Below are 26054 nucleotides of genomic sequence, written 5' to 3' on the forward strand. Positions count from 1 at the left end.
ACTCCTGGAGTCAGAGCTAGACCCCGGGAGTCACCAGTCATGCATCAGGCACAGCCTGGCACCCAGAGAGAGATGTGCAGCCCAGGCCCACAGAGCTACAGGGTACTGCTTGCTGCTGTCATGCCGGGGCAGCTTAAGCACACCTCCCACACACACCCAACAAGCTCAACTGCCACAGGACTCCCAGCACACTTTCTCACTCCTGTTCACACACTCCACTCCTGAGAATGTACGCTCAGAACCCGGACCAGTCAGAATTCCACAAGATAGTTATTTTATTTGATATGATCTGGACAGTTGGTAGGTCACATGAAAAAGTTATTAAAGGAAATAAAGTAAATGTATCAAAAAACAAGTGCATGTGAGTAAATGTATACTTATCTGCCAGTTTACTGACGCGAGCCAGCTGGGCTGCTTCTTTAAGTCTGGAACTACTGATTTATCCTTGCTTGGATAAATCACACCATAAGACATCACAGGACCTTTCCAATTCTGTTTCCCCTTGCTTTTATTGAACAACCAACCGACTGACTGATCTGCTGACCTATCTACCTACCTACCTATTTATTTAGTGGTACTAGGGGCTGAACCCAGGGGTGCTCTACCACTGGGTCATATCCCCAGCCCTTTTTATTTTTTATTTTATTTTATTTTGGTACAGGGGAAACCCAGGGGCACTTAACCACTGGGTCACATCCCCAGCCCTTGCCTCAAACTTAAGCTCCTCCTGCCTTCTGAGGAGCTGGGATTATTACAGGTATGCACCATGGTGTCAGGTTCCTGTTTTATGCTTTTTAAAAATGTGGAACAAAGGGGCGGGGGTTGTGGCTCAGTGGTAGAGTGCTTGCCTAGCATGGGTGAGGCACTGGGTTCAATCCTCAGCATCACACTAAAAAATAAAATAAAATAAAGGTATTGTGTCCATCTACAACTAAATATATATATACATATATACACACACAACTAAATACAAATACATACACACAAAGTGGAACAAAGACTTATGATTATGAAACAATCTAAGCACAGACTCTTATAGGCTAACAATTTTTTTCTGTTTTTTCACAACTATGTCACCCATATCTTCATAGCAATTTTTTAATGACTCACCTCTATCAAATTTTCCCTAAGCGTACGACTTTTTTTTTGGTAGCGGGGATTGAACCCAGGGGCGCTCTACCACTGAGCTACAGCCCTAGTCCTTTTTACTTTTTATTATAAGACAGGATCTCACTAACTTGCTGAAGGTCTTGCTAAATTGCTCAGGCTGGCTTTGAACTTATGATCTTCCTGCCTTAGCCTCCTGAGTCGCTAGGATTATAAGCATGTGCCACAATACCCAGCATACAACTTATTTTTTCATTGAAACAATTCCTTTTGCTATTTTTTGGGTTTACTAACTAATTCATTAAATGACATAATTATAATAACAAGTACAATAGGCATTAACTAGTTAGGAACAAATCCAGTTGACTTTGGGCAAGTCTACAGCTCAGTTGAGGGAACAGAGCATGGGGCCATTAGTCTTGTGCAGTTGTGGACCCTGGCTCTACAGTGGGAATTTAAAATATCATTTCATCAGCAAAGTTTCATTATAGCTTCAACTCTACTGATAAGCAGATTGAAAACACAGACAAGCATTTAATTATCCTTTAAGCCCCAACTAAGCTCAATTCTGGTCCCCTTATGAATCCATAAAAACAAATGTAACTTTTGAGCCACTTGTTTTGAATATAGGAATAGAATCATTTATTATTAAAACTTTAATGACTAGAAATAATAAAATGTTTTTATTTTATTAGCTCAATGGCAGAGCACTTGTCTAGCATGGATAAGACCCTGGATTCATTCTCCAGCACCACAGGGGGGGAAAAGTCTCTTTATGTACTGAAAACATTTTAATTAGCAATATTTATTATTATTTTAAAAAACGTTTGTGGTGCTGTGAATCTGGGGCCTTGCACATGCTAAGAAAGTGCTTTACCACTGAGCTATGCCCCCCAGCCCCAAAACATTTAAACAAGTAACGAGACAAAAGAAAAGGGAGGGAAAGCACCCATAAACATCTAAGATCTCTCTGGCAACTGATGAGCATCAGGCTTATGCATAAAGGGGTCCCACAAAGCTCTATGAGCTGGGTCTGCCTGGCAGTCACTCTTTTTATCACCTACTATGTGCCAGGCACCGTTCTAAGCAGTTCACATATGTTAACACATCATCATCGAATCTATCTCACTAAGTATATGACTGCTATTCCCATCTTACAAATGAGAAATGGAGGTGCAGAATGTTAAGTAACTTGCTAAGACATTCAGCTCCTAGGTGACACAGCTGGGAACTGAACTCAAGGAGTCTGGCTCATCACTATGCCACACTGCACAATGGACAGATGACAATGTGAGTGATGTTTAATTCTGAAGATATTCTGTCAATTGTCCCATGTGAAAGTGATACGTGCTTCTTTTCCTAGGCAGAGGAACTCAATAAAAGCCTTAAGCTGAAGGACACAGAAAGCACCCAGGACTGCAGGTCTTTCTCCATCTCATTCTACTATCTAACTCTGAGGTCAGACAAGGCTACACAGGTATGACAACTTGGCAGATCAGCAGATCTCTAAATGCAGTCTTACAGTGAAAGGTAGAAGGAGCAGGGTCCCCAGCGAAGGGGCCTGGGTATGCTTTTTAATTCTAACACACACTTACACTATGACCTTGAGCAAGTCATTTTACCTAAGACTCAGCTTTTCAACCAATAAAATGAAGGGAGAGGCTCTCCATAGTTTTCTGACATTTTTTGAAGCATAAACTCCCTTCTTTACCCGAAGCTTGAAATAGGAAGACAGTGCTGCTTTAGTGCAGGTACTCTGGAGAAGAAGCCTCACCTCACCTCTCCCTGCTTCCCCCAGGTATATGGAGATAAGTGGGACGCCATCGGAAGAGAAATACACACCAGGCAGATGGGCATATGGGAAGCTAAGTTCAGGGTGAAAAGGAAGGCAGCAAATGGCCAGGACTCAGGGAGTGAGAATTTGGAGAAACAGATGCCCAAGGAATAGAGTACAGTGATCCTGTTGGGAACCTCAAGTGTTAGACCAGGGAGACTGGGGCTCACCCTGCAGGCTGAAAGCTACCAGTGACTCTTCTGAAGCACAGTGACATGCAATCAGGGCTATCCAAGGAGGACAGAATGGCAGAATGTATATGGAATGGCACAGAGTGGAAAGAGAGAGGCAGGACTGTTACCCAAGAAGGTAGGAGAGATCAGGTCCCACTGCAGAGATCTCCCTCTCAAATACTGGTCTTCTGAGGCCTGGGGACCCTTGCCACTTCCTACTCAGTTCCAATATACACCTATCTCTGAAGAACTAAAAACACACAGAATATTAACTTCTCTCTCATGCCGAATTCAACCACAAAGGTACAAAAGAGAAAGCAATTAAAAGAGGCTAAGGTCACCCTACCCTCATGCTGAACACCCAGTGGGGGCTCTGGAGCTCCGCTGGCTGACTGGCTGTACCCTGGGTCCTGCAGCAGAACAAGAAGTTTCCAGGTCTCCCATAAAGCATCATCACTACAACCTTTCTCTTAATCCTCATTTTGTAACCTAATCCAGGGCTCTTAAGGTTCTGTGGCTATCAAATGGATTATTGGAAAAAGAAGTAAAAACGACTCAATTCAAAGAACACATACAATTCAATAATAAAAAATGAGGCGATTAAAAATAGGCCAAGGGTCTGAGTAGATATTGCTCCAGAGCAGATATATAAACACCCTATCAGCACATGAAAAGATGTTCAACATTGCTGGGCACAGTGGTATATGCCTGTTGTACCAGCAACTTGGGAGGCTAAGGGAGGAAGATTCCAAGTTCAAGGCAAGTCTCTATAACTTAGTGAGACCTCGTCTCAAAATAAAAAAAATTAAAAATTACAAATAAAATAAAAAAGAGGCTGAAGATGCAGCTCAGTGGCAGAATGCCCCTAGGTTCAATCCCCAGTACTGCAAAACAACAACAAAAAAAGATGCTTCACATCATTACTTACTAGGGAAATGCAAATCAAAACCACAATGAGGCACCAATCATGTCACACAAGTAGGATGGTTAGAATCAACAAGAAGTGTTTGTGAGGATGTGGAGAAACTGCATATGCTGTTGATGGGAATGTCAGTCAACTGGGAAACAATCTGGCAGTTTCTCAAAATGTTATGCATAAGCTGGGCACAATCATGCATGCCTGCAATCTCAGCAACGTGGGAGGCTGAGGCAGGAGGATTTTAGGTTCAAGATCAGCCTCAGAACTTAGTTAGACCCTTGTCTCAAAATAAAAAATAAAATGGGCTGGGAATGTAACTTGGTGGTATAACACCTTTGGGTTTAGTCCCCAGTACCACACACACACAAATGGGTTATACATAGAGTGACCATAAGACCCAACAATTCCACTCCTAGGTTTACGCCCAAGAGAAATGAAAACGTATTCACACAAAAACATGTACATATTCAGAGCAGGATTATTAAAGGATAGTCAAAGAGTGGAAACAACTCAAATGTTCAAATGATGAATCAATAAGCAAAATATGGTATAACCACAGAAGGGAATATAATTTGGCCATAAAAGGAAATGAAGTATTAATATATGCTACAACATGGATAAACCTTGAAAACATTATACCAAGTGAAAAAAGCCAGACACAAAAGGTCTCAAAGAGTATGATGCCAATTAAAAGTACTGTCCAGAATAAACAAACCCATAGAGACAGAAAGATTAGTGGTTGCCCATGGATGATGGTGAGAAAGAGGAGGGGGTGAGGGAAATAGGAAGGGATTACTAATGAATAGATGAAAACGTTCTAAAATGGACTGCGGCGATGGTCCCACAACTCTCTAGATATACTAAAAACCACTATACTGTATATTTTAAATGGGTGAATTACATGGTGTGTGAATTATATCTCAATAAAGCTTTCTTTAAGACAAACATTAAAAAAAAAAATCATCTCCATTCTTACACCATGCACAAGCAGAGAATGGAAATGCAAAGCACAGGCCCTAAACCAGCCCTGGTGTTTGGGGATAGGGCCTGGTGTAAGGCCCTAGGGGCAAGGAACTCTGCTTGGCAGCCTGGGAGCCTTGTGACCTTAGAGACACACTTTTTCAGAAAGTTTCAGACTCTGTAAAATGTCAAGCATATGACTTACCTCAAAAAGTCAAGCAATTAAATTAAAACATAAGTGTGACAATGTTTGGCACAGTATCAGATAAGAATAGGCAGGCTATTTACAAGCTAAAAAAAGAATGACCTATGGAAAGTACATTGAAAAAGACACAGAACTTTCATCACTGTAAGGTGGTTTTATAATTTCATATACAAACATATAACATATGCTATAAAAAATTTTCAGAAATAATCCATTTTCAATTTCATATGCTACTTCCAGAGGACTCACTTGAGCTCATTGCCCCACTGTTTCAAAGAGTAAAAATTGATGGAATTTGGATGCCCCGGGGCCGGCTGACTTGCAGCTTGTTCTCCCACCAGCTCTCCAGGCATCATTTCCACAGCTAGGACATTTCTGGCTTTTTCTGCAGAAGCATTTGGGTGTGGGTAAATTAAATCTGAAAGAAAGGCAAACAAAAGTCAGTTACTTAAAGAAACCTAACATCCTGCATGAAACACTAACTTGATATACTACATATAAATTTCAACTACATATATAATGCCATATTTTAATGTATACTACATAGGAACATACTCTACTCTATGGATGTATTTGGTGTTCTGAAACCATTTCATTCAAAGCCAATCCATGTTTTATATATATATATATATATATACATATATATATATATGTATATATATATATATATATATATATATATATATTTAGTTGTAGGTGGACACAATACCTTTATTTTTATTTATGTGGTGCTGAGGATCAAACCCAGGGACTCACGCATGCTAGGTGAGCGCACTATGAGCCACAACCCCAGCCCACAACCCATGTTTAAAAAAGGGGTGGGGGGTTGTAATATGCTTCAAATCACCCCCAGCCCTTTTTATTTTTTTATTTTGATACGGGGTCCTGCTAAATTGCTTAGGGCCTTGCTAAGTTGCTGAGGTTGGTTTTGAACCTGCAATACTCCTGCCTCAGCTTCTCAAGGCACTAGGATTACAGGCATGCACCACCACACCCAGCTAAATCACCAAATATTAATAGAGTTGGTCCAGAGAGAGGAAAGACTAGGATTTTCCTCTAGTTTTGTAGATAAGTAACCCTGGCATAAAAATATGACCAAGGTCCACTCATCTGTACTGATAAGGAACAATTCCCAGGATAAATTGCTATGTGAAAAAAAGCAAAGCATGGATTAGATTATACTCCACTTCCTTTCCTCTAAGAAAGTGGGAAGAATACAAATATTAACATACTTGCTAATGTTTACAAATAGTGACACTGGAAAAATAAGTTTGAACTTCACAGGACAGTAGTTCAGGAAATTCACAGGCAAATGCACTAATGCTAAAGTACAATCAAGTTTCAAAATATATCTTTAAAATATTTGCTTTTGGGGGTAGGGGAGATAGCTTAGTTGGCAGAGTACCTGCCTTGCATGCATAAGACCCTGGGTTCAATCTCCAGCACCACAAAAATAAACAAACAAACAAATAAATAAATAAGGCCACATTACAACAAATTGACTTTTAAAAAGAAAGGTATGCTTTGGAAATGTCAAAGGATGAAATGACAGGATGTCTAGGATTTACTTCAAAATAACAGTATTCTGTTAGATAATAATATTTGCATCAAATAACATGTTGTTTGCTTCAAAATAACAAAATTAAGTAAGTAGAGGTATTGATGAAACAAGAAAGGTCATGAAATAACTGTTGAAACTATATCATAAATATGGAGGTAATGTTATTCTCTTTACTTGTTTAAAATTCCCCAATATAAAATACTACTTAAAAAAAAGTTTTGCCAAAAACATTTCCAACTACAAATACTTTGTATTTTTCCAAATGATATAACTGCATTGAGAACAGGGCATTTTTGTAACAGAATTTAATATTACTTCACAATAACCAATATGATCTAAACCTCTAACAAAGCATCCCTACATTAGCAATATCAATCGTCACTCTTCTTGCAAAAGCAAAGTCAGAACAGAACTGCCGACCACTAATATCCAAGAAAAAATTAGTTTCTAATCAGACTAGCATCCAACCAGAGGCATTTAGGACAGGCCTCCATAAGATCACAGAGCACTGGTCCAGAAAGCAGAGCACAGGAAGTCCTGAGGAGTGCTGGTTCTTGGGAACCAAAGTCCTAAATGGGAACACCTTCCATTGGGTTTGCACCATGTAAGCAGAATACTAACTTAACCATAGTCAGCGTCAGCATGGGCAGGGTGCCAAGAGCACACTGAGAAAATGCCTTGGGGGTGACATGAGTAAGAAAATCCCCTTAGAGGGGTTTGGCTTTAGCCAGGGGAGTCATCACACAGCTTATGGCACAGTTCTGACCTGGAAAAGCCAACGGGATATACTGGGGGCATAAGAATCATGGGCTTGAGTCAAGAGGCAAGAAGTTACAAACTACCACAGGGTCACAATTCGTAGTTCAAACCACTATCATGTATCAATTAAAGCACTAGGTATAACAACCAATGCAACAGAGCTCTTGCTCTGAAGAGATCACATCTAGGAGACAAAAAATAGCAAGACATCACACTACAGGTCACCACAGAACACATGGAGTCCCTGGTATTCAGATCCTTGCTCGGAGCCTTGCGGTTTCAGGAGACTGCTAGAGAATGAGGAGGGGTCCCACCCTCAGCTCCAACAACACTCTTTCATGTGCTGGGGTTCCCCTTACTATTTCATTTGGAAAAGGGGTTCCAAAAAACAAAAGAAAAAAAGTTCAAACATTATAATCCTGCCCAGTCTCCTTTGTCAGGACACTACTGCCCAGAGCCAGAACTAGAGGCATTACCTACCTCTACAGTAACGAACACTGTAGGTCAGAGAGGACTGTGCTCCTAGAGGAGGGCAGGACCATTTGTAAGTGCATGGGTTAGTCATGGGCACATGGGCAACGGAGGAAGCTCTACCCTTTCATTTCAGAGAAAGGTAAAACACAGCCCAAAAGGCTGTCCTTTCACAAACCCAACATGGGCAGAGCATTACAATGCTAAACCACGCCAGGAAATAAACACAACCAACTGTACTCATTTCTGTAACCAGCCAAGTGCAGCTCTCTTCCTGTGTGGGCTGGCAACAAGGCGACACACAACCCCTCTGCAGCACGGACTGTCAAATGCTCTGGTGTGGCAAAGCGTCTATTACCAAGAAAACCCCAGATCTTGCAGCAATACTGAGCCCATTCTGGAAGAACTTCCTGAGGAAGCCAGAGGCACTGAGGGTGGGGTGCAGAAAGGGACTGGGACCAGGGAATCACAGGTTGCAGAAAAGATTTCTTAAACTTATTACTTGAAAAAGAGGCTATTTCCTAGCTTAAGAGGTTTTTGTTGTTATTGTTATTTTTGTCTGTTTTTTGGTTTTTAAAAGACCAAGTGAGATTTATTTGACTGAAAGTGGAGATGCTGGCTTCTCTTCAATGTGTGTCCTAACATTAACATTCAGGGAACTGCCTCCAGAAGGCCTTTAAGGGAAAACACAAACCAGGTCATGGCAACATTTCCTTGGAAGCTTCTGAAGGAAATGAATCGGTGTTCAAGAATGTATCCTTTGTCTTGCAGCTGAGCAGGGAGAGACTGTGCTTGAAGGTGTTGGTGTTTAGGCCTCCTATGTTCTAACATTTTCAGATACCAAAGTGATCACTCTAAGGGTGTGTCAGACTACAGTGTCTACACGTCCTATGTGCTGATTCCAGTGCTATGTCTAAGTTCAGTGACCCAGAATCTCCTGTTTGCACCTGACCTTTCTCTGTGAGGTCTCCCTCTCCCCTCTTGCTCCTACCTGCTGACGCAGTCAGGCCAGGTATTCTGCTAGCCACCTCTGTAGACAGCAGAACTGCAGGTCTGCAGCAACATCCAGGGAAGGAGGAAGAGCACTGGGAAAGGGTGATCCTTCATCCCCACTGCCTCAGTCACCATGGCAGGTGGGGCAGACAGGGCAGACTTAAACTGGAAAAGTTTTTTTTTAAATCAAAGTGACTTTTAATCCAGACTGAAGGAGAGATCAGGAGCAGCAGGGATATCTTCCAAGTTAGGACATGGTATGTATCTAAGCAGCAAAAAGAGGGGCAGCAAGCCCCTGGGTTCTGAGACCTCCCAGGACGGGCCAGCCCATGTGTCTAGTTAATGCTCCCCATCTGTCCCCCAACCCCACCAAGGACACACATTAGTGAAAACTAGAGCCCTGAGGTATCCACTAATAGCTGCATACCCAGCACCTAACACAGAGGATAGATTCAAAACAAAAATCAGTAAAATGGTTGAATGAACAAATAAAAAAACCACAACTCTCTAACAAAGTATAGCAGGAAAGGAAATTAGGAAGGAGATGGCAAAGGTCCGTGGTTCTCAACAGGTTAACATTCACCTTCTGACTTCCCTCTGGGTCACCTCCCCTCGACAGACTTGCTGAGTTGATAGAACGTGCAAGTGACTCCACCGCTTCCCTCTCCTCTCTCCCACACTTCCCTGCTCTCCTGCCATCCACTGGGGGCAGGGACAGCCCTGCCCACATTCAACCCCTGCCTTCACCTGCACCAACTCCCACCCACATACAGGCTTAGGATCTCTCCACTGGACCAACCCTAAGCCTGTTCTGGACAGTCTCCTCTCAGAACCTCTCCACTGGGCTTCCAGGGGCTCCACCCAGACAGAGCTGGACTCTCAGCCCATGCGTCATCTCCCTTCATCCTTCCTCCCACACATTCACACCCTTTCATGGCTTGACTTCCACAGAACCTTCAAACCAGAAGGAACCTGGTCAGAGAGCACTTTGTTTCACAGTAGGGATGCCAAGAGCTCAAGGTGCCCTGAGTTTTCTCTACTAAACACTGGAGAAAACACCTCTTGAAGACTATACTGGTGATGACTGTCACTTACACTTTAAAACATCGCATGGCATTTTGTAGCATTTCACAAACAAGATGATGAAGCGGCAGCTTCCATGCTCAACCTGTGGATGACACACAATAGCTGCTGCCTCCCTAGTGCTGACTGTGCACTCACCCAGGGGCTTCCTTCTCAGTGCCCAGGGCCCTGAACACAGTCCTGCACAAGCTGCTGAGGAGTGAGGGGGCAGCTCCTCCCCACCATTCTCCTGCTCCCACACAGCTGCTAAGAGTGTGACAGTTAAACTACATGATGAGGCTGCTGCAGGGCAGGAAATGTGTGGTCAACCCTCAAAACATCTTTACAGGTACTCAGGCATTCAGCCCACTGCGATTTTAGGTACTTTCGTGCCCCTAACTCTTGGGTAGTTGTGAGAAGAACTGGGTCTTGTTATCCCCAGTTTCCCGGCTTATTAGTTCATGTAGGGAATGAGGTAAACACATTGGGCTGGATGTTTCAGTTTTTCTGTTTTTTTTTTTTTTTTTTTTTTTCTCTTTTGATACTGGGGATTGAAACCAAAGTGCTTAACCACAGAGCCGCATCCCCAGCCCTTTTTATTTTTTATTTTGAGACAGAGTCTCATTAGGTTACTTACAGCCTTGCTGGCTGCAAGGCTGGCTTTGAACTTGTGATCCTCCTGCCTCAACCTCCTGAGCCACTGGGATGACAGGAATGTACCACCATGCCTGGCTAGACATACGTTTTATAATGAGATGATCAGCTATTTGGATTCTGGCTACCCCATTCTCAACAGTTATGAAAGCCAGGAGACCACTGGTTTTATCTTTGCAAATTATTCCCTTACAAAGGAATAGTTTGAAACTATCCATCCAAACATGGAAGACAATGATGAATGGTGTTTGATGCATGGCACACTTTGAGAGGTCAGGCTGCAAAAGGGAAAGCAGACAAAACAGATGAAGAGACTACAAAGTCATCCTACTTTCTCACACTTGATTGACTGACATAAAGCTGAGAATTCAACCACAAAGGTAACAGTACCTTACTCTGAAGACATGAATTCTAAAAAAAATAATAATAATAATGTGGGCAATTATGTGACAGTGTCGGCTCTCTATCAAATGTTTATCCCAGCTCTTCCTTACTTACACCTAGATTTTGAGGGTGGTCAGGTATTCAGCTAAAGTACTTGGCTCCTCAGACTCCCTTCCAGCAATGTGACACAGTTCTAGCTAATGAGGCATAAGCTGAAGTTTTCTGGGAAAGCATTATCCTTTCTGATACTGGTGCCACCACCTGCAATAGTAAGCCTGAGTAGGAGAGCTAGTATACTTTGAGGATGGGATAGCCTGGTCTCCTCAATGGCACTGTTGAGTCACTATCCCACCCATGAACGGTCTATCATATGAGACAAACAAATGCCTATCTGTAAGTCCTTGTTAGTCAAGTTTCCTAATACAGCTGAATGAAATCTACCCATTCTCCCATTTATCCATTCAAAATTATACTTCCACATATATGCATGAGTGTGTGTGTGTGTATGTGTGTGTATGGAGAGATATAAATATCTTGACTTAGCAATGTGGTTCCCTAGTCAGTCCTCAAGGTAGAACTAGGAAGAAGGATGGACAAACTCCATTACACAGGCACAGTTTGTGTTCTGGTACTAGAGGAAAAGTGCCTTACTCAGAATCTGGCTACCGGTAATTATCTGAGCCGTATCCTCAAGCCAGGCCCACAGGGCTTCTTCCACTAGATCAGATTGCCTTCCAAGATACTCAACTGGCTATCCATGGAAAGTGCAAATTCCCCCTATCTTCCCCGGTAGGTGCTAGGAGAGTCCTGATGAGCAACACCCATTAGACTACAGATAAATGTGTTCTGAACAACAGGCTGACTAGGAGATAAGAGCAGGAAAATTGTTTTTTTCAAGCAAACCAGAGTTACAAAAAGCATTCACCAGTTCTAGCTAGTCAGCATGGTTAAGTTATGCTGAAGAGATCACTATAAGCATGGCATCAGAACATCACAGGGCACTGCCACATAATAAACTTTACTTCTTATCCAGTTCTTCTCTCTGATGATGAAGAAGCTAAAATACAGACTTTTCTTCTTGACTTCCTGCTTTTGACTTTTTCACTTCCTCAATTACTACAGCCTTAAAAATGGCCCAGTGGCTCAAAGTTTCATTATTTATTCTTAGAAGTTATCTAAAAATTGGTAGATATCTAAAGTTATAGTCATTTCTACACATACGTCTTCTAAGGCATTCTACTGTACTTTATTGAACAAAGTCCAAAATTCCAAAGCCAGCTGTCAAGGCGTGTTCCAAGGTCTGCTGGGGCCTGGGTGTGCCCCAGGCTTGGCTCACTGGTCCCTGCAGCCACACTCATCTGTAGCTCCATGGAGGCCCCATATTCCAGCTCTCTTACAATGTCTCCCTCCCTCTCTTTATCTGGTTAAGTCCTGGTCTTCACATCCTCAGAGAAGCCCCCAGCCACCCCAAAGTTATGTTCAACCCATGAATGGGCCTAGGGTTCTTCCCTTCCCTCACACTTATCTCATTTTTCTTCACAAGACCACCCTGCTGGATTAGAAACACCAGGAGAGGGGAGACCAGGCCCATCACAGGTGCCTACTTTGCTGAATGAACAAATGTCAGATGATACAAACTCTAAATTTCCACACCTACAGTTTCCAAACCAAAGAAAGGGAACAATAGATGGGCTTCAGAGGTTTTCTCGAGCTCCCAAGCCTCACTATTTGGGCTTGAAAGAAGGTAGGGTAGGTGTTACAAAGAGACTACAAGACTAGGTTCTACCTCCTTTCAGTTTAATCTCTGAGTCTTTGCTAGAGAGAAGCACTTTATGTCCCCAGAGTAAAGGAACAGAGACATATTGAGTACCTTCTGTGACAAAGGCATGAGCCATTATCACAAGGGCTGCCGGTTCCCCTACAGGGTCTCCAAGTGTCCCAAGGGACTTGGAAACTGAGTTATAGAGTTTCTTTCCATGGAAAGCATGAAAACACCTTTTTAAACACTCAGACAATAGTGAGTGGACTCCTGAACTAAACGGAGAGGGGCATAAATTTGGACATGAAGGCATCACTTCAGTTCCTGGTAGTTGGTGTGCTAAGAAATGCATGAAAACAACATATTTCTCAGGAAAACACATCCACAGATATACAGTACTTGTAGTAATTTCTCACTGACCAGAGGGCTAGCCTGCTGACAAACACTGACTTAGCAAAGTCGAAGCTTGCAAATTTGGAGAACAGTTAAAGTCTGAGAAGGAATTTGCTTCTGGAACAAAACAGTTGCACATGAGCCAACACCATAGGGAACTTGAAAGGAGAAACCTATGTTCTACAATTCAGAGGGACCCCTGGATTTATGAAGTATAGACCATGTTTCTTTATGAAAGTGTTAGAGCTAGGCCTGACTGGCTTAAATTTTACTGTGTACTCCTTTATGTCCTTCAAAAATGCTATTACGATAGTCTGGCTTTTAGAGGTCTCACTTGAGGGCTCAGGATCCTGTATTTTATTCTGGGCCTGCTCTTCTCCCTGCAAGATAAGAGGGGGACATATAAACAGTCCCACCTGTACAGTTTTTGTTGGGAACAGGGAAAGTAGGCAGATGAGATGGTCAGCAAACAACTGTCCCATTCTCTCTAAGGGGCTCAATACAGCCTAAAGTCACAAGAAGATCATGGGGTTTTTAATTGTTGATATTCAAACATAAAAGTATGTTACCTCTACATAACAAATGGTTAGGAATTATTATGAGTTATAAAAATGCCATGAATCTGCCAGGTGTACCCAAAAAATAAGTAAACAAGAATTCAATATAAAATAAAATCAATGTCTGAGAGTTAAATTCTTCCTAAGAAATACTAGCAAATTGCAAATGCAATGCTTTGAGAATACTTTTCCAGTACATGCAAACTGTAAAGCCTAATTGAGTCTGCCCAGGTATAAACATGTAGGCCTGAGTACTTCATTTCAGGTATAGTAGGGACCAGGCTGGCCCTGATGTCAGAACTTAGGATTTACTCTATGGCATCTGTAACTTCAGCTATGCACCCATTGGCCTCTACCCTATCAAGGGCAACATGCTTGGTACTGGCCTTGCCTGGTTCCAAGGTCATTCATTACCTTGAATGTTACTCCACACCTGGAAGCACTCAGAAACTATGAAATGCTGCCCATTCAAAGTGATCAGCATTGTGATTTTCACTCTGTATCCTTTTCCTTCCCTGCTAAGTTGACTTACTGTACAAACAGCAATACACAAAGAACTGACACAAGTCCCTCTGCTTATGCCTTACCTGTGTTATCTCTGGCTACAAGACCCTTGGGAAAATCTCCAGGAGCTGGGGAAGTGCTGCTGTCCCATTTCACCATGTCAAGGCTGTTGCAATATTCCCATCTTTTCTGCTGAAGCTCCTGTAACCAGTAAGTCATGAGTTGACGATTAGGAGCCTAGAAAGAGGGAAGGGGAGATAATGTGTTATAGTCACCAAGATGAAGAGCTTAAAAAAAATTATGTCTCAAGTATAGACTGTGAACCTTGCCATGTGAAAGAATGAGGTAGAACAGAGCAAAGACATTTCAGTTACAAGACTGTCAGTTTTTGTTTTTGTTAAGCAAATAGTTCTAACATAAATTAATAAAACTTTTAAAATTCTAACGTTAGAGAATGATAACTGTCCACAAAGAGTTTTAGGAAGGATTAACAACCCTGCTGCTTTTTCACTGTGATCACCTATAAATTCCATCTCAAGAAATCAAATTTTACATAGGTATGGATGGTATCCTTGTCAAATCACATCAAATAATGACACTTAAATTCTGCCAGCATCTGAGAGAGTATACTACAAATTAAACTAGATAAAACTACATATTAAAAACTAGATAGCGATCCTACTAGTATGACTAATTTTTAAAAATGCTGACAATATCAGGTGCTAACAAGGGCATGGAGCAACTAGATCTTTCATAAACTGCTAGTGGGGATCCAAAATGGCAAAAATAGGGCTGAAAATATAGCTCAGTTGGTAGACTGCTTGCCTCACAACAAGCACAAGGCTCTGGGTTCAATCCCAGCACCACACACACAAAAATAAATAAACAAATAAATAAATAAAATCTAAAAAACAAAATGGCAAAGATATGTTAGCAAACAGTCTGACAGCCTGTTATAAACACAGATTTACCAAGTGACCTGCAAGCCCCTCCTACGTATACACCCAAGAGGAATAAAAGCAGATTCACATAAAACACTCATATGTGAATGTTTACAGAGGTTTTATTCATAATCACCAAAAATTACAAAAAACCTAGAATGCACTTAATCTGGCCAGTGAAAAAACAGACTGTAATAAATTCATATAAGAGAATACTATTCAGCAATAAAAAGGAAGGAACCACTGGTTCACGTAACATGCATGAATATGAAATGCATACTGCTAAGTAAAAGAAGCCAGATCCCAAAGGCTATGTACTGTATGATTCCATCTAGGTGACATTCTGAAAAGGCAAAATTACAAGGAAAGGAAACAAATCTGGGGTTTCCAGTGGGTGGGTGGTGAGGCACCCGCAGAGAATTCAGGGTGATGAACCCCTCACACATCGTGTGTGTTGTACAATCATGATTACAAGCACTGGGCAAACCCACAGAACTGTAGGCCATGAAGAATGATTTCATTCTGCAACATTAAGTATATTTTCAAAAAATCCAACGAAGAGACAGAGGAACCCAAAACTATGAACCTAATTATAAATAAGCAAATCAAATGGAAGATGTGGGTCATAGGTCTCCAAGCAGCTCCCTGCAAAGGAGCCCCAAGAAGGAGGAAGTATGCATGGCATGATCGACACTGGCATCCTGTGGTATAAACATCAGGCACAGTGGTTCCCAGATCAAGGCAATACAGAAACCTGCTCTGCAGGACTGACAGCAAGTGACAGGCCTAGGGACCAAACTGCTACTGTCTACAATCAAAGGATACTGTACCTAAAACCTAGGGTCTTTTTAATAATGTCTGCACACCTGGCCCCAGGCCAAAAAAAAAAAAAAAAAATTACACTCTAGAATCTCTGGGTATATATGGAAAATTCTTCCAACTCTCAGTCAAGCTCTCATTTCACTCACTCATTCAATCAACATCTACTGAGTACCTGTCGGTGCCTGGACTGGAGCTCAGCCTATGAGAAAGCAAGCAAGCCAGCTGTTCCCATGGTGTCCTGAGTGCTAGGAGCGGGCAGCAGGTAAGATAGAGCTGACCTGCCTGAAGAGCACTGAGGAGGGACACCTGGCCAAGCAGGGCAGGTGGGGTGAAGGGAGAGGCACTCAAAAGTTAAGACACCAGCCACCTGCACGTTCAAAAGCTTCAAAGTACCAGCTTAATGTCTATCTTCCCCAATGAACATCGACTCAAAAATGTCTCCATTTCTGTAACATCTAGCCCAGTACCAGGACGCATAGTAGAACACTTGCTAAGGAAGGGATAAATGAAAAAGTAAGGTAATACAGGAGCCTGGTCTTAAAGAGGAAGCAGGCAGCAGCCAGAAGGACTATGGAGCAAGAAGAGTTCCAGGAGGGGAGAAGAGTGCCTACAAAGGCCAAGGCTAGACAGCGTGAGGGAAGGGAGCAGAGCAGGAGGGACACCAGGCCCCCGTCCCACCCCAGCGACTAGCAGGCCTTCCTAAGGAGATGAGACTCCACAGGGCAATGGCAAGGCTAGACAATGCCACAGTGTGACTAGGAGAGGATCAGTATCTGCCTTCCATCCTCAAACTGACCATTTAAAATGTTATAGTCCCAAGTTCTGGAAAGCCAGCCAGGCATTCTAATCATAATAGAAGGAACAGAAATAAGATGAAGCTCCTCCACTCAGTAGAGAATTGAGCCAGGAAAGCACCCAGCAGGAGGGCATGTGTCAGTGTGCGCTGTGGGAAAGCTCACGAGGTCATATCATGAGTTTCTTACAATACCAGGCTCTCCAACTCCTATTCATCCCTCAAGACCCAAGGCGAACGCTACCTCTTCAAAAGAAGCTGCCCTGACCTGAGTGATACCTTTCATCTCTATCTTCTGAGTGGGAGCTCATAGCACCAGGGAGCCCAGACAATCTTCCCATAGGAGCAGAAGCACTCCCTGTGTGCTCTTTAGTACCATGCATTCCTTGAAGGCACAGGCAGGTCTGGCCTTCTCATCTCAGTAGGACCCAAGATGCCTCGCTCAGTGCCTTCAACACAGAAAAGCATTCTAGTCACTGACTCGTTTATTATGTTTAGTTGTTGCTACTGTTAAAACACCAGCTCAAACATGGCACCAATCCCAATATAAAAGACCAAGTCAAACATCTTGGAAAGCCTTTCTCGATGTTTCCTACACAGGTGCATGAATGTCCTGGGGGAGGGAGAGGGCAGACAAGGACTGGGTACCATGTGACACCCCAGCTGTTTCCACAAGTCTTTTTCCTCAGGCTTCCAGGAGTCCCAAACTCAGAAGCCTGCTCATTCATGGATGAGTCAAGTCCTGGCCACCTGTCCCTTCCCTTGGACCCCAGGAACTCCCTATCCCCCAACCCCAGCTAGCTCTCAACTTGGTGCTCAGAAAAATACCGTAATAATGTCATCTGATTGCAAATTAGTTATTTCAGCACACACTCATTCAGGGCCCACTCTCGGCAGGAAGCGTGTTGCCAGGGAGAGCTGGGGATAGCAATCCAGCAGCATGCACAGGGAATCAGGCTTAATCACCTAGACACACTCTCCACGAACCACTTTACCTAAGTTTGTTGATTCCCTGGCAAAGAAGCTCCACCTATCAAAACTCAGTACATTTTAGAAGCTATAATACGCTCATCTTAGTTAACCTACAATCTCATTCCTAGGAATTCATCTAAAATGAAATTTTTAAAAAATACTACAATTATCTAAAAGGAGAAACAGAGAAAATGCCACATACACAGAATGTTTCTTCATTCACCTGATAAATGTTTATTTGAGCCTAGCTTGGACCAGGTTCAGCAGTTACCACTAGGGACACAGAATCGGATGAGACCTGGTCAATTCCTGCCACTGAGGCTCCCAGTGAGCAAACACTTTCTTTCATCCAGTAATGAATAATGAGAAACATGTTAACAAAACACAATCAATATAAATTCCCAGATAAACAACTAAGAAATCCTTGTGCATTATATGACCTTATAAAATACAGTCAAGCTGTACGCAGTGGTACATGCCTGTAATCCGAGGCAAGTTCAAAGCCATCCTCAGCAATCTAGTGAGGCCCTCAGCAACTTAGTGAGATCCTGTCTCAAAATAAAAAATAGGGGGCTGGGGAGATAGCTCAGTTGGTAGAGTGCTTGCCTTGTAAGCACAAGGCCCTGGGTTTGATCCCCAGCACCCAAAAAATAAAAAATAAAAATAAATTAAAAATAAAAAATAAAAAGGGCTACAGATATGGCTCAGTGGTTAAGTGCCCCTGGGTTCAATCCTCAGCACCAAAAAAAAGGAACAATAATGAGTGATGGCTTATGCTACCAAATAGTTAAGCATATTATAAACCCCAAAAAAATCAAAATACAGAACTAAGTAGGCATAAGAATATTTAGGTAACATTTCAAATCACACCACTGGGGAAAGTATTAATTATTAAATAATGATATTAGGACAACTGGTCAAATATGTGGAAAGAGAAAACATCATGAATTATGACCTATGTTAGAAACCTGTCATAATAGAAAATGTACTCAAATTTTATTCAAAGATTTAATAAATTAATGAATAAAAACCACTAGATGGACAAATTAATAAACTAAAAAAATTGATGAACTGAATAAAAACCATTAGATTACAAGAAGAAAACGTTTTTATAATTTGTTTCTACCTCTTTCCTCCTCCTGCAACAAGAGTTGCTTAGATTTTCATCACATTTTAAGGAGATGATGAGATGGTCTGACTTTAAGTCGAGCCCTCAAGGCAGAGGAGAAATTCACAGTGGAAGGTTTTAGCCGAGATCTCCGGAAGAGCTAACATTGAAGTACCATCAGCAGCCATGAGATTCCTACTCAGAAGATAAAGACCATTTGCACTGTAGCACGGTGGGCAAGAAAAACAAACCACTCTTTTTAGGATTGAGCCCCAAATCCAAAGCTGGCAGGGCAGATACTTCAAACCATAAGCCACCAGCTGCTTCTCCTCCGGGTAACCCTAGGCTGCTGGCTCCAGGCTGAGCAGAAGCTGGAGTCTGATTTCCACAGGGCTGATAATTCTCCCCAGCAACACAGAAGAAACTGCTGTCCTCACATTTCTATTCTCTTGGAACGGAAAGGCCTTTCCAAACCCTCAAAGAAAGCAAGCAAATGTCTGCGTGTCTAAAAACACCATAAATAAAATTAAAGGACAATAACAAACTAAGTAAAAAGAACACACAACTTCCAAGTCCCTGAGCACAGTGTGGAGTTCCACATCACCACAGTTTTGCAGGGGCTCCTGGCTCTGCCTGGACCAAGAAAAGTCCTGTTTGTGGGGTGAGCAACTATTCATCTTTATTTTTTAAAATGTACATTTTTGACTTTTATTTCAAGTAACAACAACCTACTTTTGCTATGAAGAATTAGGAAAACAAAGAAAATAAAATGAACATAAACACACCTCTATCAAAACTTTGGTGTGCTTCTTTTCAAACACTTTCTACCCATAAATATCTACATCGATTTTTTAAAAAAATATTTTTATTTGTTCTAAATAATTGTCCATGACAATAAAATGCATTTACACATTTTGATAGGTCTTACATAAATGGAGTATAATTTCTCATTTTTCTGATTATACATATTGCAGGATCACATCGGTCATGCAGTCATACGTGTACATGAGGTAATGTCTGTTTCACTCTAATATCATTCCTTCCCCCATACCCCTTCCCCTTCCTTCACTGCCCTCCTCTACCTAATCTAAAGTAACTCTATTCTTCCCTGGCACCCCTTATTGTGAATTAGCATCTGCATACCAGAGAAAACATTTGGCCTTTGGTTTTTTGGGTTTGGCTTATTTCTTTTCTTTTCTTTTTTTTTTTTTTTTAATTTTTAGTTGTAGATGGACACAATACCACATTTTGTTTAATTTTTATGTGGTGCTAAGGAGTGAACCCAGTGCCTCACACGTGCTAGGCAAACACTCTATCACTGAGCCACGCCCCCAGTCGCTTTATCTTATTTCACTTAGAATAATATTCTCCAACTCCATCCATTTACCAGCAAATGTCATAATCTCACTCTTCTTTAAAGCTGAGTAATATTCCATTGTGTGTGTGTGTGTGTGTGTTATCAATCACATTTTCTCTATCCATTCATCTGTTGAAGGACACCTAGGTTGGTTCCATAGTTTAGCTATTGTGAATTGAGGTGCTATAAATACTGATACGGCTGCATCACTGTAGTATGCTGATTTTAAGTCCTTTGGGTATAGACCAAGGAGTGGGATAGCTCGGTCAAATGGTAGATCAATTCCAAGTTTTCTGAGGAATCTCCATACTGCTTTCCAGAGTGTTTGCACCAATCTGCAGTCCCACTAGCAATGTATGAGTGTAACTTTTGCCCCACATCTTTGCCAACATTTACTGTTGCTTGTATTCTTGATCTCTGCCATTCTAACTGGAGTGAGTTGAAATTTTAGAGTAGTTTTAATTTGCATTTCCATAATTGCTAGAGATGATGAACATTTTTTCATATATTTGTTGGTGGATTATATATCTTCTGTGAAGTATCTGTTCAGTTCCTTAGCCCATTTATTGATTGTGTTATTTGTTTTTTTGGTGTTAAGTTTTCGAGTTCTTTCTATATTCTGGAGATTAATGCTTTATCTGAGGTGCACGTGGTAAAGATTTTTTTCCCATTTTGTAGGTTCTCTCTTCACATTATTGTTTCCTTTGCTAAGAAGCTTTTTAGTTTGAATACATCAATTTTCTTAATAAAACTGGAATAAGAATATAGACTTTTCCATAATCTATACTTGCATATTAGTAGCATTATAAGACACTGTTCATTAACAATTACTGTGTGCCAAATACTAAGCTTTCACTTTACACATACTGTCATTTAACCCTCATAACAATCTCTGAAATAGTATCCTCTACTTGGCCAAAGACCCTGGAGCCTGAGTGCCTGACTTCAAATCCCACTTTGCCACTTGCTAGTTGTGTGAGGCAAGCTACATAAACCTGACCCGAACTCAGACTCCTCATTGGTAAGACAGAAATAATAAGAACCTACTCCATGGTGTTATGAGGATTAAGAGAGCTAACGTGTGTTAAGCTCAGAAGAGTGCTTGGCACACAGTGAGTACTCATTAAGTATCAGCCATCTGTCTTATGGCTCTTTCCTGAGATCTCAGTCAGCTGCACAGTCAAAATCCAAACCAGGTCTGCAGTGCTCGCTATCAAGGAGAAGGATGAGAGTGTGTGCCCAAGACAAAATCCATTGTCAGCACTTCTGCAGGAATCACAAGTTCCTCTATGGTTTTTCTCAAAAACTGAAATGCCGACAGCCTCAACTGATGTCAAGGTTCAATTTAAAACCCCTTAAGTATGTTGGTTTGGGGGAAAAGGCAACTTCCACACCAGAGGCTGTGCCTCCATCAGTGGCAGAAGTTCCTCTGGACATCAGAATTAGTGGGGTCAGTGTGGTATCCCTGAGTCTGAGAGAGCAAGGCTATAAGGTACTTCTAATGGAGGCTCTTAGCCACAATTCTGCTCTAAAGACACTATTTAAAAACAGACTGCAGGAGCTGGAGTTGTAGCTCAGTGGTAGAGCACTAGCCTAGAACGTGTGAGGTAGCCCTGGGTTCGTTCCTCAGCACCACATAAAAATAAATAAAAAGACAAAGGTATTTGTCCAACTATAACTAAAAAAAAAAAAAAAATTCTTTTTTTTTTTAAATAGACTGCGGTGAGTAATAACAAGGCCACATAAGGAGGGAGAGCAGGAGTGCTCCAGCATAGCAGGCTCCTCAGGTCTCTGTGCGTGAGGACTACTTGTCAGTCTCCCACACTCACAGCCCCTGACACTGTTCTGATTCTCCTACCCCTGGGCCTCTGCAACAGCAGCCTAACTGTACTTGCTGTCCTCAATCTCTCCCAAACCTTCTCCTGACACCTAGCCAAAGAAGTCTTATGTGTCCTATACTTAAAGTTCAATGCCAAGCAATCTGGCCTGGTAACAGCCTATGCCAACCCACACTCCACAGGACCATGACCTTTCTCCCACGTGACAGGAGCTCACATGAGCAGGCACAACCCTGCTCCCACTGCACCACCTCACATCTAGCAAACTGCTGCTTGCCCCTCAAGACCCAGTTTGGACACCCCATTTATGAGGTCATCTGGTGTCCATTACAGAACCAATCACTTATTCCTCTAACATTTCATATATGATGACACACCACCTCAGTCACCTACTTAGAAGGACAAACTCTGGGTTGCTCCCCCAAAGGGTCAAGCCCAACCGTGTTTTTAAGCTAGAAGAAAAGCATAAGCAGCAGTCATGACAGGCCAGAGAAAGGAGAACATACAGGAGGGTTGTCTGCCCACCTCAAAAGGAGCAATGTAAACTGCACAAATAGTTTCACTCACCCATATTTCGTAAAAGGGTACTATGGCTGCTCATAATGAAGGAACTCTTGTTTTTTAAACTTGAGGAAGGATATCTGGATTTCCAAGAAATGTCTTCCATAAGCAATAAAAAGTATAAGTGTAAGTCAGGAGCAATGGCACACACCTGTAATCCCAGGGACTCTGAAGGCTGAGGTAGGAGGATCACCAAGTTCAAGGTCAGCCTCAACAATTTAGCGAGGCCCTAAAAAACTTATTGAGACGCTGTCTCAAAATAAAAAATTAAAAGGGCTGAAGATGTGGCTCAGTGGTTAAGAACCCCTGGGTTTAATCCCCAGTAGCAAAAAAAAAAAAAAAAAGAAAAAGTAAGTATATTATACACAGCCTGATAATACAAAATTCAAAATTCAGATGGAAAACAGACTAAAACTCCAAATCTGATAAATAACTTTAGGTTCCAAATTTGCTCTGAATGTTTCAAAATCACGAGGCTGGAAACAATCTCAAGGGATCTGGCTCAGCACCAGTGGAAAAAAAAATGTATTTCTTCCCTTGGAAGATTTTGAAATCTTCTGTTTGAGCCCAGCAGCAGACACCAAGAAGGCAAATAATACTGGATCTCCTGCTCCTTGGAAGACAGAGAATGTAATTTCACAAACCTCCAATCCTCTAGTGGACATTCCTCCAAATTCCCATTTTGTATCTTTTCAAATTGCTATCTTAAAGTTAGTATTTACATATATTTTATTAAAACAATCTCCTGAATTCTAACCTAACTGCTTTTCAAAAACTGAGCAAAACTCAAGTTCCAAATCAATTTCCCTGTACACTGAGTCCAGTGGCAGCTGTTCCCTGGGAAGATGCCTCACTTCTGCCCACTCTGGGAGGTGCCCACTGGGGAGCTATGCCAGCTCTAATACGCAAGCAGCCCCCTTTAAAATGCAAACACCTGGACAGAAAAGTCATTTCCTAAGCCTATCTTCAGTTAATACTTTTTTTTTTAGCTGTTAACCATTTAATAGAGATGAGAAACCACAGGTAATGGACTACAAGTCAGACTACAACAGAAAAAAGAAAAACAAGTGTGAACTCACAGGAAAAGGGACAGTAAAGACAACTGTTTTGTGCCCAGGCTGTCCACCAGGGCTGGACATGGACTTTGGCAGGACAAGGGCAAGGACAAGGCCCAGGCCAGCCCTTCCCTACAGGAAACGTGGAAGCCTATTAAAATGCTTTCTGTTTCAGAGAGAAAGGGAGCACAAGGCCTCCAAGTGACCACAGGGCTACATTCCTATGGCTCTTTATCAGCTCTGCCATTTCACAATACTGGAGGGCTGGGTTTTATGAGCGCAAGACAAAAACACTGATAGGCACAGCCAGTGACTGCCTTATGAAGTTTTAAGAGGTGGAGTGGGGAAGGGCAGATTCCCAGCTTACACCCAGCAGAGGCTCTGGGGACAGCACAGCCTGGTATCAGAAACCTGCCTTCCTTTTCACTGACCTGACAGGAATGTGTGGGAGCCATGATGATTTCTAACAGTTTTTTAAGAGACAGCTAGTGTCTCAGGGAAGTGTCACACGGTTCTTCTACATCATTTGGTCACCCACCAGCTTTGGGTGAAAACTGGGCACAGTATATACCAGCTGTTTGATGGTGGCACTCATTAGAAGTCACTTAAGAAACACTCAAAGATGCCAGACAAACACTATTTCCCTCCAGAAGCTTCCTTCTAAATGCACACGCAGAAGCCCTCACACAGGAGACAGGCACCTCAGTGCCAACAGAGAATTGTGCCCCAAACCATTGATTTGGAGCACAGAAACTCAGTATGCAAAGAAGATCTGCAGCTGCAAACCACAGAGTGCTGCCCTAAGAATAAAGGGTTCACACTTCACTGGTCTCCACCCACAAAGTTCAGTTATTTCTAGTCCACTTAGAAAGCTACCATCACAGGGCCAAAGAGAAGAGCCACTCGGCATCCAGAGGAGAGCAGTTTCTCAAGGAGGGGCCCCAGAGGGCTGCAGCAGAAGGGCTGGGATTCTGGGTGAGAACTTAGATTCCCGAGGCCCACCCTGGCCTACCAGCCACAATCTGTAGGACAGAAACTCCACATTCCACATCCTTAACACCATCCTAGAGACTTATTTTCCAAGCTAAATTCAAGAATTACAGTTCTGAGACATTCCCTTCAAAGGACAGAAATAAAAAGGTAATATCAGCATGCTACCTCTGGGGCAGCACCAATGAGAGGGCTGGGTAAACTCTAAAGCTTAAAAAACTGGTTCCCAACTAGAAATCCACATGTAACAAAATGAAATTAAACCTCTATCTCTCATCCTGCACAAAAATGAATTCAGAGTGGATCAAAGACTTAGGCACAAGAACACAGACCCTGCGCCTAATAGAGAAAAAGTAGGCCCAAATATTCATCATGTTGGTTTAGGACCTGACTTCCTTAATAAGACTTCTAAAGCGCAAGAAGTTAAATCATGAATCAAATGGGATGGATTCAAACTAAACAGCTTCTTCTCAGCAAAGGAAACAATCAACAACATGAAGAGAGAGCCTACAGAGTGGGAGAAAATCTTTACCACATGCACCTCAGAGCACTAATCTCCAGGATATATAAAGAACTCAAAAAACTTAATACCAAAAAAACCCACAAATAACCCAATCAATAAATGGGTTAAGGACCTGAACAGACACTTCACAGAAGAAATACAACTGATAAACAAACATATGAAAAAATGTTCATCATCTCTTGCAGTTAGAGAAATGCAAATCAAACTAAGATTTCATCTCACTCCAATTAGAATGGCAATCATCAAGAATACAAGCAAATGGCAATTATCAAGAATACAAGCAATAGTAAGTGTTGGTGAGGATGTGGTGGAAAAGGTACACTCACACATTGCTGGTAGGATTGCAGATTGGTTGCAACCACTTTGGAAAACAGTATGGCAATTCCTCAGAAAACCTGGAATGGATCCACCATTTGACCCAGCTATCCCACTCCTGGGTCTATACCCAAAGGACTTAAAATCAGTTCATGACAGTGACACAGCCACATCAATGTTTATAGCAGCTCAATTCATGATAGCTAAACTATGGTACAACATAGGTGCCCTTCAACAGATGAATGGATAGGGAAAATGTGGTACATATGCACAATGGAATACTACTCAGCCTTAAAGAAGAATGAAATTATGGCATTTGCTGGTACATGGATGGAACTAGAGAATATCATGCTAAGTGAAATAAGCCAATCCCAAAAAACCAAAGGTCAAACGTTTTCTCTGATAAGTGGATGCTGATCCATAGTGGCAGGAGGGCAGGGAAGAATGAAGGAACTTTGGATTATGCAGAGGGGAGTGAGGGAGG

The 26054-nt window shown here is 42.0% G+C and overlaps 1 protein-coding gene across 3 annotated transcripts in view; it reads right to left on the reverse strand.

Annotated features, from left to right (window-relative positions):
• Tbc1d2b (TBC1 domain family member 2B) overlaps positions 1–26054 on the reverse strand; it is a 74539-nt gene that overhangs the window by 40765 nt on the left and 7720 nt on the right. For 2 of the 3 annotated variants that reach the window (XM_047538568.1, XM_047538569.1), the window contains exons 2-3: positions 14379–14532; positions 5448–5616 (exon numbers count right to left, since the gene is read on the reverse strand). In XM_047538568.1, coding sequence (XP_047394524.1) covers positions 5448–5616; positions 14379–14532 — 323 coding nt within the window. Of the gene's footprint in view, positions 1–5447; positions 5617–13568; positions 13615–14378; positions 14533–26054 lie in introns of all 3 variants that reach the window. The other variant, XM_047538570.1, reaches the window with a different exon arrangement.

Source organism: Sciurus carolinensis, chromosome 2 (assembly GCF_902686445.1).
Source record: "Sciurus carolinensis chromosome 2, mSciCar1.2, whole genome shotgun sequence".
NCBI classification, from domain to species: domain Eukaryota; kingdom Metazoa; phylum Chordata; class Mammalia; order Rodentia; family Sciuridae; genus Sciurus; species Sciurus carolinensis.